The 27,331-nt window shown below is 36.7% G+C and overlaps 1 protein-coding gene across 2 annotated transcripts in view; it reads right to left on the bottom strand.

The window, feature by feature from the left end:
• Nucleotides 1–27,331, bottom strand: part of PIBF1 (progesterone immunomodulatory binding factor 1) — a 302,692-nt gene that overhangs the window by 26,859 nt on the left and 248,502 nt on the right. The window contains exon 16 of one of the 2 annotated variants that reach the window (XM_020992441.2): nt 22,807–22,891. In XM_020992441.2, the coding sequence (XP_020848100.1) occupies nt 22,807–22,891 (85 nt within the window). Of the gene's footprint in view, nt 1–22,805; nt 22,892–27,331 lie in introns of those variants that run through there. The other variant, XM_020992445.2, reaches the window with a different exon arrangement.

Raw genomic sequence — 27,331 nt, 5'->3', positions numbered from 1 at the left:
GCCAGAGATATTGGCTACAAATACCTTTATGGTACCGCAGAAGCACTACGGATGATCAAATCTCCCATGAAATGATGTTTCTTTGGATGTACAATAAAATCATCTCTGCCAATTCCTTTATTTATCTTTTTGAGAACACGTGAGCCAACCTTCTATTTAGCTACTTTTAACATGCATTTTAGTTTTATAGTGTGAATATCAATATTGATGTGGTTCAGTTCTTTTAGTTTAAAAAGTACCTATAGTTAGATTAATATTTATTATTTAATATTTTATTTCCCCCAATTACATGTAAAAACAATTTTTAACAATTGTTTTTTAAAAATTTGACTTCCAAATTCTTTCCCTCCCTCCTTTCCCTGCTCAGTGAGAAGTCAAGCATAAATTAATGTTTATGAACATAAATACTGGGTTATCCTTAGCAACCTAGGTCTCCTTATCCATCGCTCTGTTCCCATTACTGTGGCAGTGGAAGGAGGCCACACTGAATGGAGGTCCTTTCTATAATTTTCCTTGTTTAATATGTTATTATGGCCAAATATTTAATTACCTAGTACTCAATCTTCTCCTTAGCTAATACATGCATAGCTAATACATGAAATCTGTCAACAGTATGATATTCACTACTGGTTATAGTATTAAGTAAAAAATAGCACTGGTGGAAAAAATGAGATCGGAGAAAGCTTGGCATGAAACTAAACTTTTGGATGAAACCAAAAGGATAATTATAATAATAATAGCTACCATTTATTTAGCACTTTACACACGTGATGTCATTTGATCCTTACAACTACTAAGGTACATGTTCTTATTATCCTCATTTTACAGACGAGAAAACTGAACCTTAGAGGGTAAGTGATTTGCTCAGGGTCACGGCAAGTAATCCTATCTGAGGCAGAATATGAGTTCAGATTTTTCTGACTTCAAGTCCAGTGCTCTATCCATTGTGCCACCTAGCTGTTTCATGATAAATAAATTGAACATGTAACAAATTTGCTAATGATTTTGTAGTGAGCTATATCTATCATTAGAGACAATGGAGGTACCACATTTGGCCCCTTAAGTCCTTAATAACCAATGCATTGTAGGATGAAGAGGAAATGGCTCTTCATTTATTTTTTCTTTTTTTAAATAGTATTTTTTTTCCTAATTACACATCAAGACAATTTTTAGCATTCATTTTTACAAGATTTTGAGTTTCAAATTTTTCTCCCTCCCCCTCCCCTCTTCCTAAAATGGTAAGAATAGATTATACATGTGCTATCATGTAAAACATATTTCCATATTAGTCACAGTTGTGAAAGAAACAGATCAAAAGAAAAAAACATGAAAAAGAGGTAAGTGAAAAAATATGTTTTGATCTGTATTCAGAATCCATCAGTTCTTTTTCTGGATGTGAACAGCAATTTTCCTTGTGAGTCCTTTGTACTCGTCTTGGACCACTGTGTTGCTGAAAAGAGCTGAGTCATTCAGAGTTGATCATCCCACAAAATTGCTGATACTGTGTACAATGTTTTCCTGGTTCTGCTCATTTCATTCTGCATCAGTTTGTACCAATCTTTCCAGGTTTTTCTGAAATCTGCCTGTTCATCATTTCTTATTGCACAGTAGTATTCCATTATATTCATATACCATAGCTTGTTCAGCCATTCTTCAACTGATGGGCATCCCCTCAATTTCCAATATTTTGCCACCATGACAAGGGCTGCTATAAATATTTTTGCACATCTAGGTCCTTTCCCCTTTTTTGTGACCCCTTGGGGTACAGACTTAGTAGTGATATAGCTGGACCAAAGGCTTATGCACAGTTTAAAGCCCTTTGGGCATAGTTCTAAATTGCTCTCCAGAATGGTTGTATTAGTTCATAGCTCCACCAACAGTGTATTAGTGTCCCATTTTTCCCACATCCTCTCCAACATTTATCATTTTGCTTTGTCATATTAGCCAATCTGACAGGTGTGAGGTGGTATCTCAGAATTGTTTTAATTCACATTGCTCTAATCCAAAGTGATTTAGAGAACTGTTTCTTATGCCTGTATAGCTTTCATTTCTTCATCTGAAAACTGCCTCTTCATATCCTTTGACCATGTATCAACTGGGGAATGGCTTGTATTCTTATAAATTTGACTCAGTTCTTTATATATCTGAAAAATGAGGCCTTTATCAGAGACACTTGCTGTAAAGGTTGTTTCCCAGCTTTCCGCTTTCCTTCTAATCTTGATTGCATTGGTTTTATTTGTGCAAAAGCTTTTACATTTAACATAATGATCTATTTTACATTTCATAATGCCCTCTATTTCTTGTTTGGTCATCAAACTGTAACTCACTTAACTTCCCCTTTAAGAATTTGGATGCAACATAAATTGGTACATATGTTTATATTGCTATTACTTCATTGTCTATCATACCTTTTAGCAAGATGTAGTTTCCTTCCTTATCTCCTTTAATTAGGTCTATTTTTGCTTTTGCTTTAGATCAGGATTGCTACCCCTGCTTTTTTCACTTCAGCTGAAACATAATAGATTCTGCTCCAGCCCGTTACCTTTATGCTGTGTGTGTCTCTCTGCTTCAAGTGTGTTTCTTGTAAACAACATATTTGTAGGATTCTGGTTTTTAATCCATTCTCCTTATCTGTTTTATGGGAGAGTTCGTCACATTCACCGTTAAGATGACTGTGTATTTCCCTTCATCCCATTTTTCCTCCTATTTGTCCTCTCTCCTTCACCCCTTCCATCTTTGAAGTGTTTTGCTTCCGTCTACCACCTCCCCTGGGTCTGCCCTTGCTTCAGTCAGTGTTCCCTCCCTTTTACTTAATTTTCTCCCCTCTTACTTCCCTGTTGGGTAAGAAAGATTTCTGTATTCAAATGACTGTGTATATTATTCCCTCTTTCAGCCAATATTGACAAGAGTAAAGTGATGCCTACTGCCCATCTTTCCATCTTTCCCCCCACTGTAATAGTTTTTTTGTGGGAAATGGCTCTTTAGAAGATGAATATGGATAAAACATATCTGGACCTGATCAAGAACAAAGACAGAAAATACATGCTGTGCTCCAGTCCTGCATCACCAACTTCCTTCTCAACATTTCAGACTGGATAGAGTTATCTCAACATAAAAATATTCATAACCAAGCTCATCACCTTTCCCTCTACATCCTCCCTTTCTCCAGCTTTTCTGTTATCATGAAGCATACTACATCTTTCTACAACTCAGTGTCCTCCTAGATTTCTGACTTGCTCTCACTGAACAGACTGAATTTCTTATATATGAGAAAGATACTGCAAAGAAAAAAAAAGGTTGTGAAATGAAATTTTACACACACAGACACATAGAGTTCCCCTTATCTCCACTCACATATGTCCTCATCACTTCTCGCCTGGACTATTTTAATAGTCAATTAATCTACCTCAAGTCTGTCCCCACTCCAATCCCTACTCAGCTAGTAGTCAAAATGATTCTCCTAGAGTGGAGGTCTAACCATGTTACCACTCCCCCTCATCTTCTCTCCAACTCTGCTGGCTCCCTATTACCTCCAGGATCAATTGGAACATCCTCTGTTTGGTATTTAGAGCCCTTCACACTTGCCCCCTTCCTATTTTTCCATCCTCCTTACACTTTACTCCCCCTTTTTACTCTATGATCCAGCCACATGGTCTCACTTGCTGTTTCTTGTGTGTGACACTCCATTTCTAGCCCTTGTGCCTTTGCCCTGACTCTCCTCCCTGCCTGGGAATGCTCTTTTCTTACCTCTGCCTCTCAGCTTTCCTGGTTTCCTTCAAGACTCACTGCACCAGATTTCAGAAAAACCTGGAAAGGCTTATATGGACTGATGGAAAGTGAAGGGAGCAGAACTAGGAGAACACTGTACCCAGTAACTGCAACACTATGCGATGATTAATTATAAATGACTCAACTCTTCTCAGCAATACAATGCTCCAAGACAATTTCAAAGGATTGATGACGGAAAATGCTATCCACATCCACAGAAAGAACTGATGGAGTCTGAATGCATATTGAAGCATATTATTTTCACTATTATTATTTTTTTGTGATTTTTTTCCTTTTGGTCTGTTTCTTCTTTCACAACACCACTAATATGGAAATACGTTTTACATGTTTACATATAAATAACCCATATCAAACTGCTTACCATTTTAGGCAAGGAGGAGGGAGGGAGAAAATTCAGAACCCAAAATTAAAAAAAAAATGTTACAAATTGTCTTTACATGTAATTGGAAAAAATAAAATATTATTTTAAAAAAAAGACTCAATGCAAATCTCATCTTCTGCAAGAAGCCTTTCCCAGGCTTTCTGCTCCCCAGCCCTCTGCATTCCCTCTAAGATTAGTTTCCATTTACAATGCCTATATCTGATATTTATGTAGTTACTTGCAAGTTGTTTCCCTCATTAAAAGGTGATTTTCTTAAGAGCAGGGTCTGTGTTATTGCCTCTCTTTGTATTCTCATGGTTTAGCACAGTACTTGGCACAGAGTAAATACTTAATCCCTAGAATACTGCAAAACCTCCTCAAAAAGATCTATAACCTCTCAAAAGAAATCTGCCTAAAAATCTACATATGAAAACCCAAAAGGTTAGAGGATACTTATTGCCCATACTATGATAGAAGTTTAGGACAGTAACATATATATTTGGACAGGCACTGCAGTCATCTGGATAGTGAAGCTGGTTCAAAATTGAATGGGAGGAAGAGAAGAAGCTACATTGTATTTAAGAAATTGTGCAGTGCTTTCAGTGATCCAAAGGTATTTTTTGGCTTGTAGATTTTAGCTTATTCCCAAGATTGCATGCCTGAGGGTAGTATAAAAGGTTATAATCCAGAAAATATATGATCAAAAAAAGAGACTGGCTACTCATTTAGGGAATGATGGATGAAAGATGGACAGCACGAGTACTACCTTGGTACTCTGAAAATGTTAAAAGACTTACAAGAAGGCCTACCGTTATTTAGTTGGATCTGGTGTGAAACACCAGAAGAAGCTTAAAATCAGAGACCTACACACTCTCATTCCCAGGATGCTGAACACGGACTGCAGAGGAACCACTGCCTCATTACATTCTAACTCTGAGAGCTGGCTCATATATGTCACTGAATGATACTTATTACTTTTACCAAGCCTATAGGAGAAGGTTGAGTTTTCACTACACTTTGAAGCCAGGATAATAATACTAGCTGATATTTATACAGTCTTATTTCTGTCTGTCTCCATCCCTCCCCCTCCCAATGTTGTGGGATCCCTCTCTGCTTTTGCTCTTGTTATTTAAAAGATCTCTACTCCTCCCTGTTAGTATATCCTGCCTTGCCTTCTGATTGTTTCTGATGTCTATCCAAGAAAAATTTTAAGTTCTTAGAGGGATAGTTTTATACTTATTATAATTTTATTCTTATGGCATTTTCCATGATGAGATACAAAATACATAGTAGATTTAGTAAAGTTTAAAGCATTGTATAAACATGAATTACTAAATAAATAGACTTTTAATAAATATTTGTTAATGATTTTTAACTGCTGCTTCTTTAGAACTGGGATAACACAGGGTCTCTCAGATACCTGTTTCTTTTTCAGACGGTGAGAGGCAGGTAACAAATAACTGCTATGGTACCCCACTAAAAAACTGCAGTGATAGTACTCAAGTTTCCTGTGAAGGCTCCAGGAAGTTGATGAGTTAATAACCTGGGGGGAATACCACTTCCCCAAGCTCTGCTAGTGACCCCAAGCTCTGGGAGGGAGCAGTCTGAGGCCAGCTCTGGCTCCTGATACTACTGATAACTGGTGGGCAGTATTTTCTGGGTGACCACCCTCCTAGCAGTTGAGGTTGTTTTCTGTCTGCCAAGAATAATGGCACACAATCCTGCCACTCTTCAAAGTGTTGTGCAAAACAGAGGCAGGAAAAAGCAATGTATAGCAAAGAGAAGCATTGCTGGAGAAAAATTCCCCCCAAAATTTATGCCATTACTCGGTCACTCAGTAGGTGATCCTTTTTACAGGGAATTTTATTGAATAGGTCAGGAAGTTATTTTATTGATATTTAACATAATTTAGGTTAGAGTAATCTGAAAGACTTACAATATGTTAACATTGTGATCTCAACAGTATGCCTTCTATGCATTTTTATTTTTCCTTTTTACTCAGTTATCTCAAAGTACATTATTAACTACTTTTGGTTCTTTTTACTTCTTGTGTCTATTTGGCATCTTTCATTCATATTCATATTTTTCATTTTTATGAGTCTGTCTTTTCTCAGCTAGTACTTTTTTTTTTTTTGCAAAGCAATAAGATTAAGTGACTTGCCCAGAGTCACACAGCTAGTGAGTATCATGTGTCTGAGGCTAGATTTGAATTCAGGTCCTCCCAATTCCAGGGTCCACTGTGCCACCTAGCTGCCCCCTTAGTGTTCTGTTTTGTTTTTTTAAACAACTCTGGTCTGTTGCAAATTGTGATGTTTGATGAAATACCAAAATGACTAATAACACAATATAAAGTAATATAAACAATTCTGTATTAGAATCCTGTTTCAAAAAAATCAGTATCAGTATGGTTCTTTTTTTCCTGCACTTTTCAAAAGTTTAAAAGTAGAATTTATGTTTACTACCATGTCAAACACATGAGGAAAGTACAGTAAATACAATAATAAGTGATTTACTAATATGATCTGAATTAAAATGACTGGTATAGTTTGATTATACTACTGATGATATAATTAGGATCACAAAAACTTTATTATGCTATCATAATGAACATGATGTAGTTAAAACATGCAATTCCTGTTATGCAAATTAAAATGTAAAATGGCTGGAAAACTAATGTATGGCATTCTAGGATTATATTTTTGTCCCAAACAACTTCTCAAAGGAAGCCAAATCACTTGCTTGGAGTCAAAAGCTCATGTCTTGGTCATTTAATATTAACTATTTGCGTAGCGTGGTGGCATGTTAAAACAGCTCAGCTGCACAGCAGCTGCTTAAGAGGACGGCAGAGTTGATGCCAACATGTTGCTGAAAGTTGTAAACTCTGCAAAGATGTTGCCAAGGGGATACATAGACAGCATTTCTTGATGAAAATAGCTCAGACAAGCATAATACAAACTACATGCTCCATCAGTAGAAATGAAGCAATGCTTCAACATTATCAGGGACTTACATATATGATCTTAAATTGTACATTCAATTATACTGACTCACAAAAAAACAGATAATGCTTTAGTGGTACTTAATTTTACATAGGTCAAACCCCATTAATTTTCACATGAACTAAAAAAAGTACAGTTAACTTCAGAAATTGAAACTCTGAAAAAATTAATAACAGAATCGTATACAGTATTCTGAATATTTTTAGATAACATATTATGGGAGTAGCATCAAGATGAATTTTCCTCAAAGATTAATAATAATAGGTAACATTTCCATAGCACTTGCAATGTGCCAGGCATTGTGCTACAAGTACTTTACAATTATTATCTCATTTGATTCTCACAATAACCCTGGGAGGTAAGTGCTATTATTATCCCTATTTTACAGATGAGGAAACTGAGGTAAAGTAACTTGCCCAGGGTTACACAGCGTCTTAAAAATCTGAACTCAGCTCTTCTGGACTCTCCACTTTGCATCTAGTGCCCAGCCTAGTTTCAATTCTAAAGAACAAGATATCCTTCCCAGGATAAGCTCATTACTTCTAAACTCACCTCCATGTGGCTAACTCAAGCCTGGACTGACTCCACTTCCCTCAGCCTCCTTTCTCCTCTATTTGGAGGATTAGAGAGCCAACTACCAAATTCTTCTTGATGTTTTCCTTTAGAGAGGGCAGAAACTCTTGGGTCACTCCATTTTGTATCTGCTGCCCTGCCTTGTTTCAGCTTCAAGGAACATGACGCCCCTGAGCTGGGTGCCACCTGGATATCTCACCGACTCTCTTCCCTGATTCCTTTTGTATGCTGCCTCCCCCTATAGATTGCAAGCTCATTGAGGGCAGGGATTGTCTTTTTTTTTTTTTTTTAATGAATTGTATCTCCAGTGCTTAGCACAGTGCTTGGCATGTAGGTACTTAGTAAATGGTTACTGGATTGGATTAACTCCAGGCTCAGCATTCTTTCTATCCTAGTGCCACTTAGGTGACACTTTCTGTCCATTTTATGATGCTAAGAAGTATGCAATATTTTGCGGAATATGACACCATTTAACTTCAAATGCCATGCCCCTGGGTTTTATATAGACATGCAAAGCATTTTTATAGAGGGAGTTTATGGCAAAATTTCCAAAGAATGCTTATCAGGACTGGCCAGAAGGGACCTTAAAGGTAACTCATCTAGTCCAGCCCCCTCTTTTTACAGACGAGATTCTGGGACAGAGGCTAAACGACTCGCTCCTGGCCACATGGTACTACACAGCAGTTAAGATATGAATCTATGGCCAAATCCAGTTCTCCTTCCAATATACTATACTTCTAATTACCTGTTCTCATGTTCAAGATGAATTTGGATTGATTCCTACTTCAGTAGGAAGAACACAAAAGGTCTAGGCCTCAGACAGAGAGTGACTTCCTTCTTGCCAGCTACTCTTCCTGCTTGTTTAGCCCTAACTTTTTTTTTTAAAATTCCTACTCCTTAATTGATCCTTGGGCATTAAAATACAAACAGACAAACAACAACAACAACAACAACAGCAACAACACAAACTCTCTTCTTTGGTCTGTGGTTGTTATCTCCTTGGTTCCTAAACCTTTAACTGCCTCCATTGCTCTGTACAGGTACATCTAGTGCTGGGGTAGGGAACCTGTGGCCTCCAGGCCACCTTTGGCCCCTTTCACTGAATCCAAACTGGAGTCAGGGCCCCACGGGAGGACCTAGAGGGCCACAGGCGGCCTGGAGGCTGCAGGTTCCCACCCCTTCTAGTCCTTGTCTGTTTGACTAGTCTCTGACCTATAGCACCTCATTGAGGTTCAGTGTTTGGGGAGGGCAGAGAAGCAGCTTATTCTGACCCTGCACCTTTTTGTGCATACCTAGGCCATGGCTTGCCTATTGTGTTTCTTATCCCACTATAAACCCTTAGCTGTTCCATTCTCTACTCTAAACTGTTTACCCAGACCCTAATTCTAGCTTACCCAGTGACCCTCCTCTGGATGTGGCTCACTCCCATGAGTATCTTTTTATCTCTCATTCACATATTTATCCTACCTCTGCTGGTTTTTTAGCTCTATGACCTAAAATCTGTGACCTCCTGTCACCTATAGGCTCAGGTATGAAAATGAGGTAACTTCCATTATATTATGGTAGCAGAATCTCATATTATTGGCAACTTATAATTTCCTGAATCATCATAATATCACAGAAAATCTGACTTCTGAATGATTTGTAGATAAATACATCTTAACATTTTATAGCTTTGCACTTCTGATAGTCATTTTGGACTTTTCCATTTCACTACAACTTTGTAGAAATGCTTATTGTTATATTTTATTGTGTACCAGAATCACTTTCACTAATGTTCTACTCTAATAATACCTCAATGTGGTTTGGAGGTGACCTTAGGTTCTTGAAGACTATACTAGTGGAGTGCGAGACTTGGTGGGGTGTGGGGGTGGGAGTTGTTGAAGTTCTATAAGACTGGGAGCTTTTGAATTGCTCTGCGACAAAGTAGCAGTCAGTCTGCCTGAAGAAGGAATCTGTAAGAGATGGGAAGTCTGACAAAGCTCAGAAAGATGAAGATCAACATTCACTTTGTTTGTAAGAGAGCACAAAACTAGACAAGAGCACAAAGCTAGACAAGGGCACAAACCAGCAGCTGGCCTAAAAGAGAGCAGGGCTGGACAGCATCATAGATAGTCAGAGGAAGATAAAGTCTGTCTGTGAGAGAGGGGCAGGCAGTGGTACAAACCCCATGGACATGGGGACATGGAGAACTGGTGGAAGCTGGTAGTAAGTAAAAAAAAAACCCACAAAGAATTTAAATAGGACAGATCTAAATTTCTGTCTGGACATTAGGTACTCTCCTAGCTGAGGGCTCTAAGCTGTTACGATATTATTAATAACTTTTTGTCTTATATAAACTCCTTAATCTAGCAAAGAAACTGATACAGATAGATTAGGGGCCATGCTGCCTTGAGGATGAAACAGGCTCAACTTGAAGCTTGTTGTAGCTAGAAGTATCTGTTCAAAGGGGCGAGGTTTCAGGTAAAATTCCAAAAGATATGGGGGCAGGGTGTAGAGTAGGAGACCAATGTGAAAGCTATACCTCATCAGCTAAGGAGCCTCTCATGTTTATAAAGGATATGCTAAAAAAAAGTTTTTTTAAATTTTTGATAAGTTCTTAAGAATCTACCTTGCCCTGGCCTTGTGTTAATCAGAACATAAACAAATTCACTAATTCAGCAAACATTAAATGCCTGCAGTGTGCAAAGGGGAAGTACAATATATAGCTTATCCTGTATCTATACATCATATATGTGTAAGTATATATAGGAAATGACATATACACAAATAAGCATAACAGTACATGATAAGTACCTATAAGAGGTAAAAGTGCTATGTGAGGGACAACTCAGATTAACAAAGGTGGACTTGGAGTTTGAATGGGGTCAAAAACGACTGGAACAATTTCAATATATAAAAACATGAAGTTTAATCTACATGAATATTTTCTCCATTTCTTTATTTAGTCTAGACAACTAACAAAATAAAAAAACAAGCCCTGATTTGTAGCATTTGCTGATTTCTGAGGTGTAAATGCTCACAATGAAAATGGAACAATCTTCTCTTGAGGGCTAGTTTGAGCTAGTTCCAGTACAGCCCTGGTGGTAGGCAATGCTTCAAGATTATGTAGAGCCTTGAATGTCACCTTAAGGCACCTGCACTCTATTCAGGAGGGAGAGGGATGATGATACACATAGTGGATATCAGCAAAGGCCTTGTGTTAAAGGTGGCAGTTCACCTGAACCTTGATTGAATCCTGAAGGAATCTGGGGCAGGGCCAATAAAACTTTAACTGCTACAATGCTTTCTGCAGTTTGGGCTCTATAATTTTACACTTCTGTTAAACAGCACATAAGGATGTGCTTGCTATTCAGAATTTTATAACTACAAGTGCTATTCTTCATTCTGGGGGATGTAAAGAGTTGATATTATTTGTTACAGAAAATACATGTGCATAGACATTTATATATAGCTATATAAATGAATGAAAGCCTTTTCTCCCTATTAGGGCATTTATGTATTGGAAGATTATTCTGCCCTCTCCTCTGTAATATAAGTTAGCATTCATATTCAGAAACCCAAGGGGGTTAAAAAAAAACCAACCATGTAAAACCAATCAAAGGTCAATATTTTTGCACCTCCCTGAAAATTTATAATTCAAGATTCTCTGGGAAGATTCATGGCCATTTAAGTTGGTTAGTATCCTCTAACATTTCATTTCTTCTTTGCTTTCACCCTTAAAAACCAGCTGAGAATGCCCCCCTTTTTTCATAATTATAAGTTTGTAAATAAGTGGTTCCTTTGGACTCATATGATCCCTGTAGTTCCTGTCATCAAAAATAAGACCCTTTATATCCACCTTGTTAGCTAACCTGGAATAAATCAGGGAGAACTCTAGTCTTATATGTCTATTGCCCTCAACCAATAACTAAAGCATCGTTCTGGAAATGAAAAGTAGCAGATAACACATTGGTGGCCACATATCACCACCCTGGAAATGCCTTTCCTCTCAAATGTAAAGAATATATTTAACAACTGTGAGAGATGGGACTTTTCTTATATAAAAATATAAAGCTGGTAAGCTATCTTTGAATAGCTGGGGACCTGCTATATTATTCTCCTAATCTGGTTGCAACTTTGGAGGGCCATACCATCTCTAGCCAGATGTAAAGAAAATCCTTCAATGAGTTTCTTTGGATACATAAATCTTGTACATTGGTTTTCTTTTTCCCTCCCTGGTATGGCTGCAAAGTTATTGCATAATGAGTTATTTGGAGGCATTTGCCAACAGATTAAAGAAGTGATTTGGTATGAGAAAATGATCAAGTCTCCTGATCTTTTAAACTCCTGAAACTCAGATAGCTCTCATTCTACCTGCTATATAATAAGTGGCTATAATTTAAGGATTCCAGGAATTAAAGGTGAGGAGAGAATGCATTACAGGAGTGAATATGGAAGAAGAGAGATGAAATGTCACGGGGGTGTGTGTGTGTGTGTGTGTGTCAGAGTTTGGCTCTAAAGTGCATCAGGGGGAATAAAGTAAAATCAACTGTCAGGCTGGAAAAGATAGGTTGAAGTCAGATGATAAAGGTCTTAAAAATCTCAAACAGAGAAGTTTGTACTTTATCTTACAGAAAACAGGGAGACAATGAAGCTTCTTAAGTAGGAGAATGGCAGATCAGACTTGTGCTTTAGAAAGATTATTCTGGAAGCTGGGTAGAGGTTAATGAAAAGGGGATCTGGATGTAGACAGCCAATTAGAAGGCTACTGCAATAGTCCAAGCAGGGGTCATGAGGGTTTGGACTAGGTAGTAGCTATGTGTACTGAGAAGTTCTGGGTAGTTTTCTTGAGTTATTTCTTGCATTATGGTGTCCAGATTTTTATTTTTTATATTTCATGCTCTTCTGGGAGTTGTATGATACTCAAGTCATAGCTGCATAACTCGTCTTTGAGAGAAATGGCTTACATTTATAAAGAGATCAGGTGGCATTTCAGTGGTATTGTGTTTTGCATCTAATCTTTCAGACTATCTATTTCAGATATTATATTCTTTCAGATTTCACTTTTACTAAAGATGTATTCCAAAACTACTGTTTTTTTCTTTTGCTTCTTTGGAGCTATTCATTACAATGGAGTTTTAAAAATTCTAATATTTATTTCTCCTGTACAGGCTATAAGTTCTGACATTTGTAGAAGATCTTGTTACATGCTCTCTCTGAATTTCATAAGATTATATATTTTATCAAGTGTTCAATTTCCTTTGTTTTACAATGTTTATTTAGAGAAGTTTGTATTCTTTTGGATGTTTTGTTGTTCATTCTTTTTAATTTTAGTATCCTTTCTGCTGCTTTATCTGCTTGTGCTGTAGATTTTTAATAGAATTTTCTTGCCCTGGAAATCTTTGATGATTTTAGTCTTTTAAACCAACATTCACTCACTCTCTCTCTCTTCCTTGATTTTCTAATTCTTCTCACTTCAATGGCAGGTATACTTCTGGGTTTGCCCTGCAAAAGTAACTCACCTACTCCCAAGTTGGGAAATTTACTTTTCACTGGTGTGGTTCTTGTCCCTAAGGAGTTTTGGAAGGGGTGGGGCAGGATGGCTGGTTCCAGCTAGACTTCAGACCCCTTTCTTTCAGGCCTAGTTCAGCCACTCACAGTGCTCTTCTGTCCCTGTTCCATCCTTAGTGCTTATATCAACAGGGTAAGCCAGCTGAGTCTATGTAGCAGGAGGAGAATCCCTGTGTTTAAGATAAAGTATAAGCTTATTGGGCAGTCTGTAAAAACCATCAATGTGTGGAAGCAGATGAAGAGATGCATATAAAGGATTAGCATTCTTCAGTATTAATTTATATGACTGTTATAACCTTACTAGACTTCTTTCTTTCTTATCCTTTGGACTTAGCTGTAATTGCTTTACCTCTGGTACATTATTCCAGAATGAGAATATTACTGAAGATAGGAAAAAATGTCTAGTCCTTTATTTTGTTCATCACATGACCTAGAAGTTTTTGGATAGTGACCTTGTGGATGGAGAGAAGGGGAAGATATGAGAGATACTAAGAGGTAGATACAGTAAGACTTGGCAATTGACAAGATATGAGGGCTGAGGGAGAGTGAAGAGTTGAGGGTGCTTTGAAGTTTGGGAGTATGGATGACTGCAAAGCTGGTGGTTTTCTCAACAGAAATATAATAGTTAGGAAGAGAGACATGTTCAGGGGGAAAGATAATGAGTTTTATTTTTAACACGTTGAGTCTAAGATGCCGTTAGGACATTAAGGTAGGATACGTCTAGAAGGCTCCAGAAAGGTTTTTGGAGAAGAAAGTGGCTAGGCTGGGTCTTAGAAGGAAGATATATGATTCTAAGAAGCAGAGATGAGTAAAGAATACATTTTAGGCACGGTGAATGGATTGTGCATACGCACAGAGGTGGAAGATGAAATGTCAGGTTTGAGAAAGCTAGTAGTCCAATATGACTGGATCATATAATATCTGAAGGTAAGCAATATGAAATAAGGCTGAAAAGTTATGCCACAGCCAGATTATGAAGGCCAAAGCTAAGGGTAGAAAGATTCTATACAAATCTATTAGCTTTGCTATACCTCAAGCTTGGTTTCCCCAAATTCTTAAGTATGTATATGGTAAATCCAAGTATATGTGTTTTGGTGTGGTAAAATTTTCAAAGGGAACAAAGTGTGAAAGTGTGTGTGCTGGCGACACCTCTGCTCCATGTAGCAAATACCTCAGTCCTCAACTCACCACATGCTTCAAAATAAGGAGACATTAACTTTGTTATGAAAATATTTTTGTTGGTAAAATATAGCTCATACCATATTTCTAAAATGTTATCACTCAAATGCTTATTTAATATATTAATTTTTGCTAACAATGCTAAGCATTTAGTGTTTACTAAATGCTTTTCATTCATTCATTCATGTATGGGAGAAGTGGTAACACATTTAAAAATATAGACATTTATGAAATAAATTATTATATCCTTCATTTAAATGCTTAGTAAGAAAAATGACCTGACAATTCAGTAAGTTTTTAGATTTAAAATCAGGAAGTTTCAAAACAGCAAAGAATGAAACAAAAAAGCATGACACATTTTAAAACAGTCATTTGTTTGAAAACCTTGTTTGAAATCTACTTAGATTGCCTCAGGGGCTACTTGTGATGCTGAAATGTCCTTGTAACCTTCTGAGAAAGCAGAAAGAACATACAAGTAAGAATCTTGGAACATAAACATAGCACAAAAAGAATGATAATCATACCACGACTTCACTTTTTAGAAACCTAGTAGACTGTACACCAGATTTTTATTTTTGGAGATGAAATATAACACTACAAAAGCAATGTTGCCTAGTCTACTGGGATTTAGTCAAACATTCTTTTTTGCACAACTCCTTGTATGCAAAGGGCACTCAAAGATTTGTTGACTGGTTAACTGATTAATTTTGGTTAACTGAAAGTTAACTGATGAACTGAAGTTCTAATAGGCCTAAGCATATCATGGGGGCTGCTGTATCACTGGGGTAGGGAGGGGAATAGCCAAGCCTCAGCAAAGCAGTATCTGTCCTCGAAACAGAGATACTAGGCAACGTCATAGCTATGGCAATTGCCATTGTGGAAGGAATAATTCTTTTCCTGGCAAACCCTGGCAATTTATTTTCTGGCACTTCTCTCAACTGTTCTTAGACATACAGGTCCTGAATAGTTTCTGTGCTTATTTTGGGTAAAATTAGTTACTAGAAAAAATTTTTTATTTGGATAATATATAAAATGACAATTTGTGAAGCTTTTAGATTGGTAAGGTGCTAGATAATACAGCTTTTAGTATGTATAGAAAGATTTTCATTGAGTGCAGGAAAGACTGAAATAAAATATTTAGTACATACGTTCCTGCTCTGATTTGTGAGGGATAAAGAATGAGGAAGAAAAGGATGCAACATTAATTGTAGAAAAAAGAGCTTGGCTGTGTAATATACTCTTTTCCTTTAAGAGAATAAAAATGTATGTCAATATGTAAGTTTTTAAGGCTCCCCCCCCCCAGTTAACTATTTGTATACCTCTTGGAAAAGGGTAGTAGGAAGTGGAACTGCAAAAACGTGTGTTGATAAATTTTTAAATAAGCCAATATCTCATATATATGTCTATGTACTTTTTTTAAAGAAATTTTTTTTTTGCTTTTTGGTGCAGCAATTGGGGTTAAGTGACTTGCCCTCGGTCACACAGCTAATAAGTGTCTAGTGTCTGAGGCCAAATTTGAACTCAGGTCCTCCTGACTCCAAGGCTGGAGCTGTACCCACTGTGCCACCTAGCTGCCCCCAACAAATTTCTTTGAAATTAATTTTATATTAACAATATGTAAATTGTATAACAGAAACAGCAATAAACTCAAGAAGCTTTTGTATGAAGCTGTGCCATTTCATAAATGGCAGGTTTTCATAACTGTGTCATCTTATGAACAATAATGATATGTTATGTTAATATATGTCACATTTATCAGAGGAACTGAGCGACGTGTGTAAAATCCAATGCACGTATATTAACATAGACAGTAAATGATTCTCATTAATGAATTTAAATCAAAGTTGATATTAAGCACCTGTACTTTGTTAGAACCTAAGTATGACTATATAACATAAAATAAATTAAGAATGAGTGCTATGATATAGATATATCTCTGTATGACCACTTAAATGAACTCTGGTTTATACTGTCATTAGAAATCCCTGATAAAATTCACTTAGCTACCCCAGTGATACAGCAGCCCCCATGATATGCTTAGGCCTATTAGAACTTCAGTTCATCAATCAAAAATATTTAACTTTTTGTTCTTTGAAAAAGTTACACTTTTTAAAAAGATGACATTACCTTAATTGTTAAATTTTAATTTAACAATTTGATAAAATTTCAAAACAATGCTTTAAGCAAATAAATACACTGTGAACTGTTTCATGTGTTAAAAACAAACAATTTAGATGTGACCAACAAGATGGAGGACCAGACATTTTTTTTTGTTCCTCACAACCTTTTAAACCTCTCCAAAATAGGAATTATGTGTAAGAGATAAAGCGATTTCACCCTCTTCCACAGTCTCTAACAAGGTAACCAAGAACCTCAACAAAGTAATAATCTGATGAACCAACAACAGTGAAGACAAATGTCTAACCCCTAATTTGCTCATTCAGTGTGCCCTTTTCCCTTCCACCAGGATATGGTTGGGATGCACAAGCCAATCCCAGGGTTTACAACAGAATTTAGTGCTACTCAGCTCCCTCCCACAGTGCCTCAGAAAATTAAAAGGCAGGAGCTCATCTTGGTTAGGACAGCAACAAGGCTCTGTGGTGAAACAGAGCTCTGCCAGGGAAAAGAGCAAGGCAGGGAACTGGGTGAGGAAACACGTGGCACACCACTAAGCTTGAGGGAAAAAGCCCAGAATCAAGCTTGAGGGGAAAGGGAGCAAGTAGGAGGGTGGCAGTTCTGTCTACCCAGAAATGTGAATTGCCCAGTGTGGAAGGAGACTGGGCCAGCTTTGAGGTCTGCACTGCAGGGAAACCACAAGCAAAGGGGAAGGTGTTGTCAGATAGTGAGCAACAGGAAAATCTAAGGGGAAAAAAGAAATTACTGAAGACATCAGGAGGAATAAAGCTCAACCAAAGACTTCGAACAAGGAAGATTAACAAATAGGAAAGACGGCACTAGCAGAGGGAAATAAAAACACCATATCAAATAGAACAGTCCAGACATCTATGAATTAAGACAAAAGACAATGAATCACTACCAGATACGGCAAAGGACCCTAATGGATTCCCAAGAGAGCATAGGACCACAGTACAGTTAGTCATCTCTTCAAATTTTGACTTTCCCCATCATGGTTTTGATATATTACCAGTCGGCATAAGAAATTACATGGGAATTTTTTGGGAGTTTTGTGGAAGCCACAGATGATATGTGAAAGCCAACAGACAACATGGAAAAAGTTTAGAAACTCAGAAATGCATAAAATATATGTACTGTATTGTATAATAGCAACCCAGATTTTACAATAAAGTACTGTAAACACCCCATAAAAGAAAAAGAAAAAATTCAGACTTCTTCTCTGGTACTAAGGGAGGGTCAAAAAATTTTACGTAGATCTTCCAGTTTGCAGGGAGGCTGTGCTCCTAATCCCCACAATGTGGAAGGAATAATGTTCCTGAATAGTTTAAAAGAGAAATAAGAATTGTGAAAGAAGAATTTATGGCCTGCACAATAGACATAATTAGCTGAACAGAAAAACTTAAATCCACAATGACTATATATACAAATAATATGTGTGCATACATGCACACATATTTGTAATGCATCTATGAAACAGATAAAAGGTAAATTTGAGGGAAAGGCATACACAGCTGGAGGGGATCAGAAAAGGTTGTGTATAGATGTTACTTAAGCTGAGTCTTCAAGGAAAAAAGATATCCTAAAACAGAAGGGTCAAAGTGTAGCCTATTGGTAGTTGGCAAAATTCCAGATGAATCAAATTAAGATGTACCTGGGAAATGTTTAATAAAATAAATAAAAATATAATACAACATACATAATGTTAATTTGTGGTTTTCTAAATCAGCATATGGCCTGCAGGGAAGCATTTCTATTTCACTTTGATACTTTGGTCCTAAAAGGCAAAGGTGAGGAGGGAATGCATTCCAGGCAGGGGGACAGGGTCAGCGTAAGGTTATAAAGCCAGAAATTGGGAGTGCCAGGTATAAAAAAAAAAAAGTAAGAAGGCCAATTTGATTGGCCGGAAGAGTGTACTGAGATAATATGTAACAGGCTGAAAAGGGAGAGTATTGTGAAGAGCTTTATATGCCAGAGGAGTTTGTTTATCTACGATTTTGAAAAGAGGACTGACAAAGTCAGACCTGTGCTTTAGAAAAATCATTTTGTTAGCTGTGTGGTAGATATACTGGAGTGGGGAGACATATGAGACTGGGAGACCAATAAGGAATATTACTATAATAATCTTGGTGAGAGGTATTGAAGGCCTGAACTAGGATGGTGGTTCAGTGGGTGGAAAAAAAGAACACTGAACCTACTGGGAAAGTAAAGATTTAATTTAATGCATTGTAGAACACTTAATGGTCATGCTGTGAGAACATGCTACGCTACTCAATGTAAAGATAATTATTTATGAAAATTTATCAATACGTACAAACATATTTACTGTACATTGTTGACTCAATGAGGTATCAATGAGCCAAGTGGAAAGGAATTTTCTCTAATGAAGTGTGATGAAAACCGTCTTTGCATAACAGCTTCATTTCTATTAATCAGTCAACACAGCACAGTAGTTAGCACATAATAAGTGCATAACAGTTTGATAAATGATGGGAAAATGCTTCATGACTGATTGATACAGTCACTGATTATGATTTCCTAGAGGTTACCAGTAGCCAGAATTTCCATTTACTTTCCTATTAAATTCCAGTGGGCAAAAGTGTGAAGGGATGAAAATTGATGAAGATTTCATATATGAGAGAAAAATAAGTGAAAGTTGAAATTCTCAACCCACAGAACATTGGCAAGAAAAAAGTCACTGTAAAAGACTATGCTATATTTTGTGATATATTCATAAGTCTTTAAAAAATGTAGTTTATTTGAAGTCGTGCTATATTACGGCATAGAGGCAGCCTAGCCTAGTACACAGTGTCTACTGGGTTTGGAATTAATCAGGAAGGCATGAATGCATATCTTCCTCCAACACTAACTACCCCTAGAACTTGGACAGGTCACTCAACTCCTATGTGCTTCAAGTTAATTCCTTAGTATTTATCTACTAAGTCCTAGACCACAGTTATCTATTGGTAGGTCTGCTGAAATGGCGAGCCTTCTCTGTACAACATGCCAGGTGATCTGTTCCTTTTCTATCATTTTCTTCTAGTCATTTAGGATTTGTACCCTGCTACTCCTGAAAGGGACTGAAGTGATTTTTAAATGAAAACATTAAGACAAGACATTTATGAATAAAAGAGAACTCATCTGAAGAAAGCTAAAAGAGATGCTTTCAGGCACTAAAGTTGGGTAGTTTGGACTCAGGCAATATATTTAGCACAGTTACTGGCAATTCAGCAAAAAGGGAAACTTATTGGATTATATTTTTATTTCTGATCATAGAAAACATACAAATTCATGGATTCTTTAAATCAGTAGCTAGTAAGTACCAGTAGGCCTCATTCGAAGCTCCCAAAGAACTGGGACTTGATCTAGTAAGCACTTAATAGATGCTTGCGAAATGAATTTGTATGCTTTCTGTTGCCAAAAAACAAGTGCTCGATAACAGGGGTTTCAGAAAGCAGAGTTGGGTTTGGTTGGAAGCTTAAGATAGGGGAGAAGGAATGCTGAGCAGATAAAAATGAATTAATAGAAATGGCATAAAGTAGGGCACTTAATAAACATTTGTTGATTGTATAATTCATTAACTGAACTATAAAACGTGATTCTATTTTAAGAAATCATAAAGTATACTGTCTATACTTCATGATTTCTTAAAACTGAGTTCTCAAGATTTTAGAATTTAAGTGAACATCTAAATTGTTTGATGCCATCTTAAATATATCACATACAAAATGACTTTTTATGCTATTATTGAAGTAGAATATGTAAAATAAAAACACTTTGCTACTGTGTACAGCTTAAAATGTTGAGGCTCTGAGTTACCCAAAATATTTTTATGTTTGCCAGTTTATGTTTACATTTAATAAATGCTTGGCAATTAAAATAATGAGTTGGTAATATCTCACATTAGAAAACTATCTAGAGATTCCTTTAATTCTTCTTTGCAGTTTAAGTAAAGAAAATCTGGACTAAAAAGGGCTAAGCAACACTGCTTATGAAGGTATACAGCTATTGTTAAAAACGAACAAATGGAAAATTCCCAACTCTGAACTTGTTAATTTGTTATGTTTAATAGGCACCAAATGAAATGACCTAAATTTAACCAAATGACAAAGCATCATTCTTGAATTTTTAGAGTAAATGAAAATTGCATTTACAGATCATTCATATTAAAAGGAATATTCACCTTCAATAATTTTAGCATTTACCAAATGTATTTAATTTGCCTGAAAAGTTCTTTTTCTACTTCTCTATGCATAGCATATCTGCCACAGTCACAGAGTAAGAAAAATACTCCAACAATCCCCTTTTTTCTTTAGGATACTGGAAAGGGGCAGGAGGAGAAGAGAGGGGGGAGGGGGACACCAGGGATCTTCATGGGTTGTGTAGAAGTTTATATGAGGTTAGGAGAATATGGAAACATGGCCCCTTAGAAACTTTCCCATCTGCATATAAATCTGTAGAAGATTGCTCTCATAAGCTGGTGTGTGGCTAGTGTCTACTTTAACTGATATGTCTGAGAAGTAGACTAAATAGCTACTATTTCACAGAAATGTAATAAAATATATAGTTTCTGTAAAAATTTCTTTTAATTAATGCTAACTACATAGCTTTTGCTCTTAGAAAATTACTTTGAAAAGGAAAAAAAAAGAACTGCCTTTCTTTGGAATGCTTAGTATATAAGTGTTATGCTTTTGGTTCACTGAATATTATGGCTAAATGAAAATTCCTTATGCCAAATGCCAGAAAATTAAGTGACTACTACATTATCACATAAGTTTCTATGGAAATTTCATTTGTGCAGTAGCAAACAATTTATCAGGGATGTTTCATCCAGCTAGTATTTCATTTCCATGTCCAAACATATATTTCCCTAAATTCCATTCAAAAATCAGTAGTTTGTAAATTAAAAAAAAATTCAAACTATGAATAATGCAATTCTAATTAAGAACAAGAAAATGTTTAGGCTAGTACAGTAGTGTCAAATTCAGATGGGGGGGGAAGAGAAGAGACTGAAGTGTATGTAAGAAGCCCCAGGCACATACTGACTTAAAAAAACAGATATTAACATTATCTATGTTCTATTGTGTTTGTGCTTATTTTGTTAATATTTCCCAATTACATTTTAATCTGGTTCATACTGTCTGAGTGTGGACACCTATGGACTAGAATACAAATTTAATTTTGACTCTATCAGTGTGCTTTTTAGTCAAATACTTAGCTTGTTACATAAAATAAGACAGTATTTGTGAACAACCTACAGCTTCAGTTCCTTACATATTCAGTTTTATTAAAAAAATTTAAAACTATTTAATCTTCCTTCAAAACTACTCTAAACAATAGATATATCTGCTTTGCTACATAAACACAGTATTAAGACTCAAAAGAACGGAGATGGTTACTTGAGAGTCCCTGGAAATCTGTGACAGTAATAGTGGTAGGTGGGCCTGGAAATTCATGCTATCAGGATAGAAAAGATTCTGAATTTTTTTTGGGGGGGGTCATGAACCCCTCTGGCAATTTGGTGAAGCCTATAAGTCCCTTCTTGGAATAATGTTTTAAAATGCACAAACTAAAATATATAGAATTACAAAGGAAACCAATTACATGGAAATATAGTTAGCAAAATATTAAAAGTTCCAAGTTCAAGGACTCCTTAAAATCTACCCATGAACCCTAGGTTAAGAACCCTTAGTGTAGAGAAACCCCCCGCATCCATCCTTCCATCCCCTTAGTTCATAAGCTTACTACCCTTAACCCCTGTCCTAGGATTTTTTTACCCCAAAGGTTATTTCTATGACCAAGAACTACTCTCTCCTCCTAACTAACTAACTCACTATTATAGCCTCTCTGAGCTCTTTAAGATATCTCCACGCTTCCAGAACAACCTCTGTTTTAGCACTTCCTTTCCAAGACCAGGCACACCTATCTGAGACCAGGAACTACCATCACCAGGAATGGCAACAGAAGAACAATTTTGTAATTCACTTCTTTTTATTTTGTAGTGGTATTACAGTAAAATCTGATAAGCTTTCTGCAGATAGATTAGGATGAAGGACACTCCTATTTGCTCAAGCCTAATAGACAGATTCTGGACTAGTCCCACGAACAAGGATACCAAGGGGTAGGAACAGATTTCAGAAAACACCAATCAAAATCTCTCCTCTAACAAGTTGTTTGAAAAAGGGTAAAAATAATGAAAAAAAGGCAGAGAAATATTACCTCACGATGACTTAGAAGTTGTTCCAAATCTGCTGCCATTTGATTTTTAACTTGTACCAATGCTGTCTTTTCTTTATGCAAATTACTGAAAGAAAAAAAAAGAATATTCAAACATTCCTCATAATGGTTGAAGTCTACAATGAAAACACATAAAATTGGAAAATGTAAAGGCAATGACTCTTTCTTTGCCCTATCACATTATACTTTATAAAGTAAATTTATCTAATAAAAGTAAAAATTATAAATCATAATTTTATTTTAAATAAGATTTAGCTTATATTTATGATTTATAAGACTATCTAACTGATGCACAAACTCATTTAACAAATGCATTACTATGTTAGTATGAACAATTTTCTGAAGCCATTCTTCTCCTTGTACTAACATTTCCCCCAAGCAAGTAACTAAACTATTGTAAGAAAGGAGTCCCATATCCCTTCCTCAATAATCACAGAGACTGAATTTCTCAAATGAATCAATCAATTAGAGGCATGAACTATGTGTGAGAATTAAATGCCTCTACTGAAGCAACCATTATTCAGATATTTTAACCACATGAGAAATGCCTGTGATCAATGCACAGGTCTTTGAAAGCCAATGGATACAGTGTTTTAGGATTGGTTGAAGGATAGGTCATACCCTGTGGATTTTGTATAAAATAGCAAGCCAATTCAGAACCTGAAAATTTGAGTGTTTGGTAGTAGAAGGCACAGGAGCCACAGGTCAAAGGATAAAGACAAAATAGGACTGACTGAGTTGTTAGGAGAGAAGGGAGAGGTAGAGGAGGGTCATCAGCTTTCTAGGCATCTAGGAGCAGAAGACCTCAGTTATGTCCATCTCTTCAAGGACTAAGGGAAATTTGAAGAAAAATTTTTTTTTCTCCAAAACTTCTTCTCCTTGTGTCTTGCTATTAAGAGAAGTGATGATAGAACTGCTCATTTCTCTAAATGTTTCTGGTAAAGTGAATTTTGCCTCAATCATGAAGAGGCCAGGGGTAGATAGAGAGTAAATACAAACTTACATTAAGGTAGAGAGTCAAACCTCTGCACAACATTAGGAATTTTCCTAAGCAGGGGCCCTGACCAATAGGGATTTTAATACTAACCTGTTGTTTAATATAAACGCCATAAAACCCCCAAAAACGGAGTCCCAGGGAACCGAAGGGCCATTATATCGCCCATAGCCCAACAGTGTTGTAATAGGATGTGGCAGATTAAATGTCCAAGACAAAGGGGAAAGAGAGAAAAGGAAGGTGATGATAATCAACTACCAACAACTGTGTGACTGATTACTTCCACCTTCCGTAGCTATGGTTGTACACACCTCCCACAGAATCTCTCTCTCTCTATTTTTCAATTAGCTTTTTTTTTTTTTGCTAGGCAATGGGGTTAAGTGACCTGCCCAGGGTCACACAGCTAGTTACGTGTCTGAGGCTTGTTTTGAACTCAGGTCCTCTTGAATCTAGGGCTGGTGCTCTATCCACTTCGCCACCTAGCTGTCTCCCCCCTTCTATTTTTCGTCAAGTTACAAGAATATGGAAAGTTTATTTAGTAGTTGACAATTTACTTCTAAGGATAAAGAAAAAAACTGAGCAAAGACTCAGAAATACAAGTGATAGAGATTAGGCCTGTGATCTTATTGACATAAGGAACTCCCAAATGAAGAAGCTCCCTCCTGGCACTTTCCCTCTAACTTACAGACCCAGAAAGTTGGTTACTACACTGAGAGGTGACTTGCCCAGGGTTCCACAGCTAGTATATGCTAGTATAGGCCTTGAAGTCTTTCCAGCTTTGAGGTCAGCCCTCTATATACAGCAAAAAGTGCTGAAGTTTTGTTTTTTTGTTTAAAGAAAGCAAAAAGATGGAAAAGAATTCAGAATCATGACAAATCATGTATTCCTAGTTCTATGATTTTAGAATGTTTATAAAATGAAATTTATATATTTGAATTAATCTATCTTGCAAGCATTTATTTCATTAAGAGTATAATTTAGGATAGTTATGTTTTTATTTTTGCATTTTTTCTGAATGTATTGTATTATCTTTTTTCCTAAAAAAAATCTTCCTCACTTTTTTTAGATACAGTATCAGAAACTGAGTTAGGATTAGTTATTTGTCTGAATTCCTATAAGTTCACTGGTAGACCTAGGTCTACAATCCAAATTTCTCAATTTTTAGTTCAGCATTTTCTTTGCTAGTTTACATAATTTTCTTTATGTTTATGTTATCTTTGTAGTGATAAAAAACTCTCTCAAATCCATTCCATTCCCTTTGCTGTAACTTCATACTCAGCAAGCAATCTACTTTGCTTAGTTATTTAAATAGATTTCCATGAAGAATGAATGATTTTTTAAAAAGGTACCAGTATTTATACATTTAAAATGCATTGTCCCTTTAAAGTATTCTCCTTGAGTGGCTATAGATTTATTCCAATAATGCTGCCATTGCTCAAAACATATTGAGATTCCCAAAGCCATTGGTGCAGTCTTTTGAAAACCCTCAATAGTGGCAAATATTTACAAAATCTTGGGGCTGGAAGCGATGTCACAGGCTCTACGGAAGGAATAACCTGGAGTTGAACAAGAATCTTCTCTATAATATCCCTAGAAAACGGTCATCTGTCCCTGGCAAAAAGAGCTCCTCAGAGAGCCGAAACCACTTTAGGTAGCTTTAATAATTAGGAAGTTTTTCCTGTCCTGAATCTGTCTCTGTAAATTCCAACCATTATTCCTAAATTTTTCCACAGGCATCAAGCAGAACCGAGAAGACTATAATTCTTTTCCACATGACAGTTCTTCAAAGACTTTGGTCTGCTATCATGTCCTCCCTCCTCCAAATTTACTTTGTTCTTAGTTAATGTTCCTATTTCTTCAACTGGTTCTCAAAAAGTAAGATTCTTCATCATTCTGTTGTTCTCCTTTGGATGCTCCCTAGCTTGTCAATGTTTTTCCCAAAAGTCTAGCACCCAGAATTGAACGCATTACTCCATGTGCTGGTCTTACCAGGCAGAGTACATCGGTTCTCCCATCATCCATATTCTGGAAACTTAGCTTCTCTTAATGTAGCCTGGGAGATCATTAGCTTTTTCAGAAGGCACATTACATTGCTGACTCATGTTGAATTTGCAGCATCTAGTATAGTGCCTGTCATATAGTAGTAATAATAAAATATATGATAAAAAAGTAATCAATTAATTAGTGAGCAAGCATTTATTATGCTCTTAGTATATTCTAGCCACTGTGTTAATCCTTAGGGATTCTAGAGCATGTTCCTTGTTCTCAAAGATCTTACATTCTTTTTTTTTTTTTAAGATCTTACATTCTTTCAAATAACTAAGTACATACAAGGTATAGACAGCGTAAATGGAAAGTAATAAGAGGTATGGGACTCTTAGATGGGGGACCTTTCAATGGAAGGTGGGATCTGAACTGAGTCTTGAGGGAATCAGAATTAAGAAGCCACTTAAGGAAGAAAGCATTCCAGACGGGAGAGAAGGCCAGTTCAAATGCAGAGTTCAGAAATGGAGTGGCACTCCTGAGGAGAAGCAAGTAGGCTGATGCAGTTGGGTCACAGAGTAAAGGGAAGGGAGAAAAGTATGAGAAGACTAGAAAGGTAGCAAGGGTCTAGATTCTGAAGGGCCTTAAATACCAGAGAGAGTTGATCCTGGAGGTAAAGAGAACTACTGGAGTTGAAGGGGAGGTGAATAGTCAGATTTGTGCTTTAATGAATTATTTGGCAGCTTGGTGAAAGACAGATTGGAATGAGAAAAGACTTGAAGCAAGGAGACCAATTAGAAAATTTTTACAATCATTCAGGTAAGAGGTGATAAGGGTTTGTACAAGGACGTGGCTGAATGAGTGGAAAGAAGGGAACATATACAAGAAATGTGATCAAAGTAAAAACTTGAACATAAATTGGATAGATGGGTATGACTGAGGGTAGCAGTCTGGGAGCTTGGGTGACTTGGAGGATGGCAATGCCTTCAGCAATAGTAGGAACGCTGGGAAGGGAGAAGGTTGGGGAAGACAAAGAGTTATGCTTTGGACATACCAGGTTTGAGGCGCCTGTACGACTGACAATTTAAGATGTTCAAGAGGCAGTTGGTGATGAGGCAGGAACGGATGTGGACAGACATATGGAGATCATTGGCATAGAGATGATGAGGACTACACTAGATTGGTTGCAATGTCAGAGGAGAATTGATATATATGAGAGATGTTATGAAGGTGGAATTGATAGAATTGGATATGTATGTATGATTGGATATGTAAAGTAAGAGAGAGTGAGGAGTCAAGGATGACACATAGGTTCCTCCTGTGGAAGGATGATGCTATCCTTGACATTAACAGGGAAGTCAGGAAGAGGGAAGGTTTTGGGGGAAAAGATAATGAGTTTAGTTTTGGACATATTTAGTTTAATATGTCTACAGGACATCCAATTTCATATGTCCAATAGGTAGCTGGAGAAATCAGGGAGGTTAGGACTAGGCAAGCAGATCTGAAAATCAGCTACATACACATGATAAT

This window comes from Phascolarctos cinereus, unplaced genomic scaffold, assembly GCF_003287225.1.
Source record: "Phascolarctos cinereus isolate Bilbo 61053 unplaced genomic scaffold, phaCin_HiC Scaffold_7;HRSCAF=346, whole genome shotgun sequence".
Taxonomy (NCBI): Eukaryota; Metazoa; Chordata; class Mammalia; order Diprotodontia; family Phascolarctidae; genus Phascolarctos; species Phascolarctos cinereus.
This window is presented reverse-complemented; position numbering and strand designations above follow the sequence as displayed.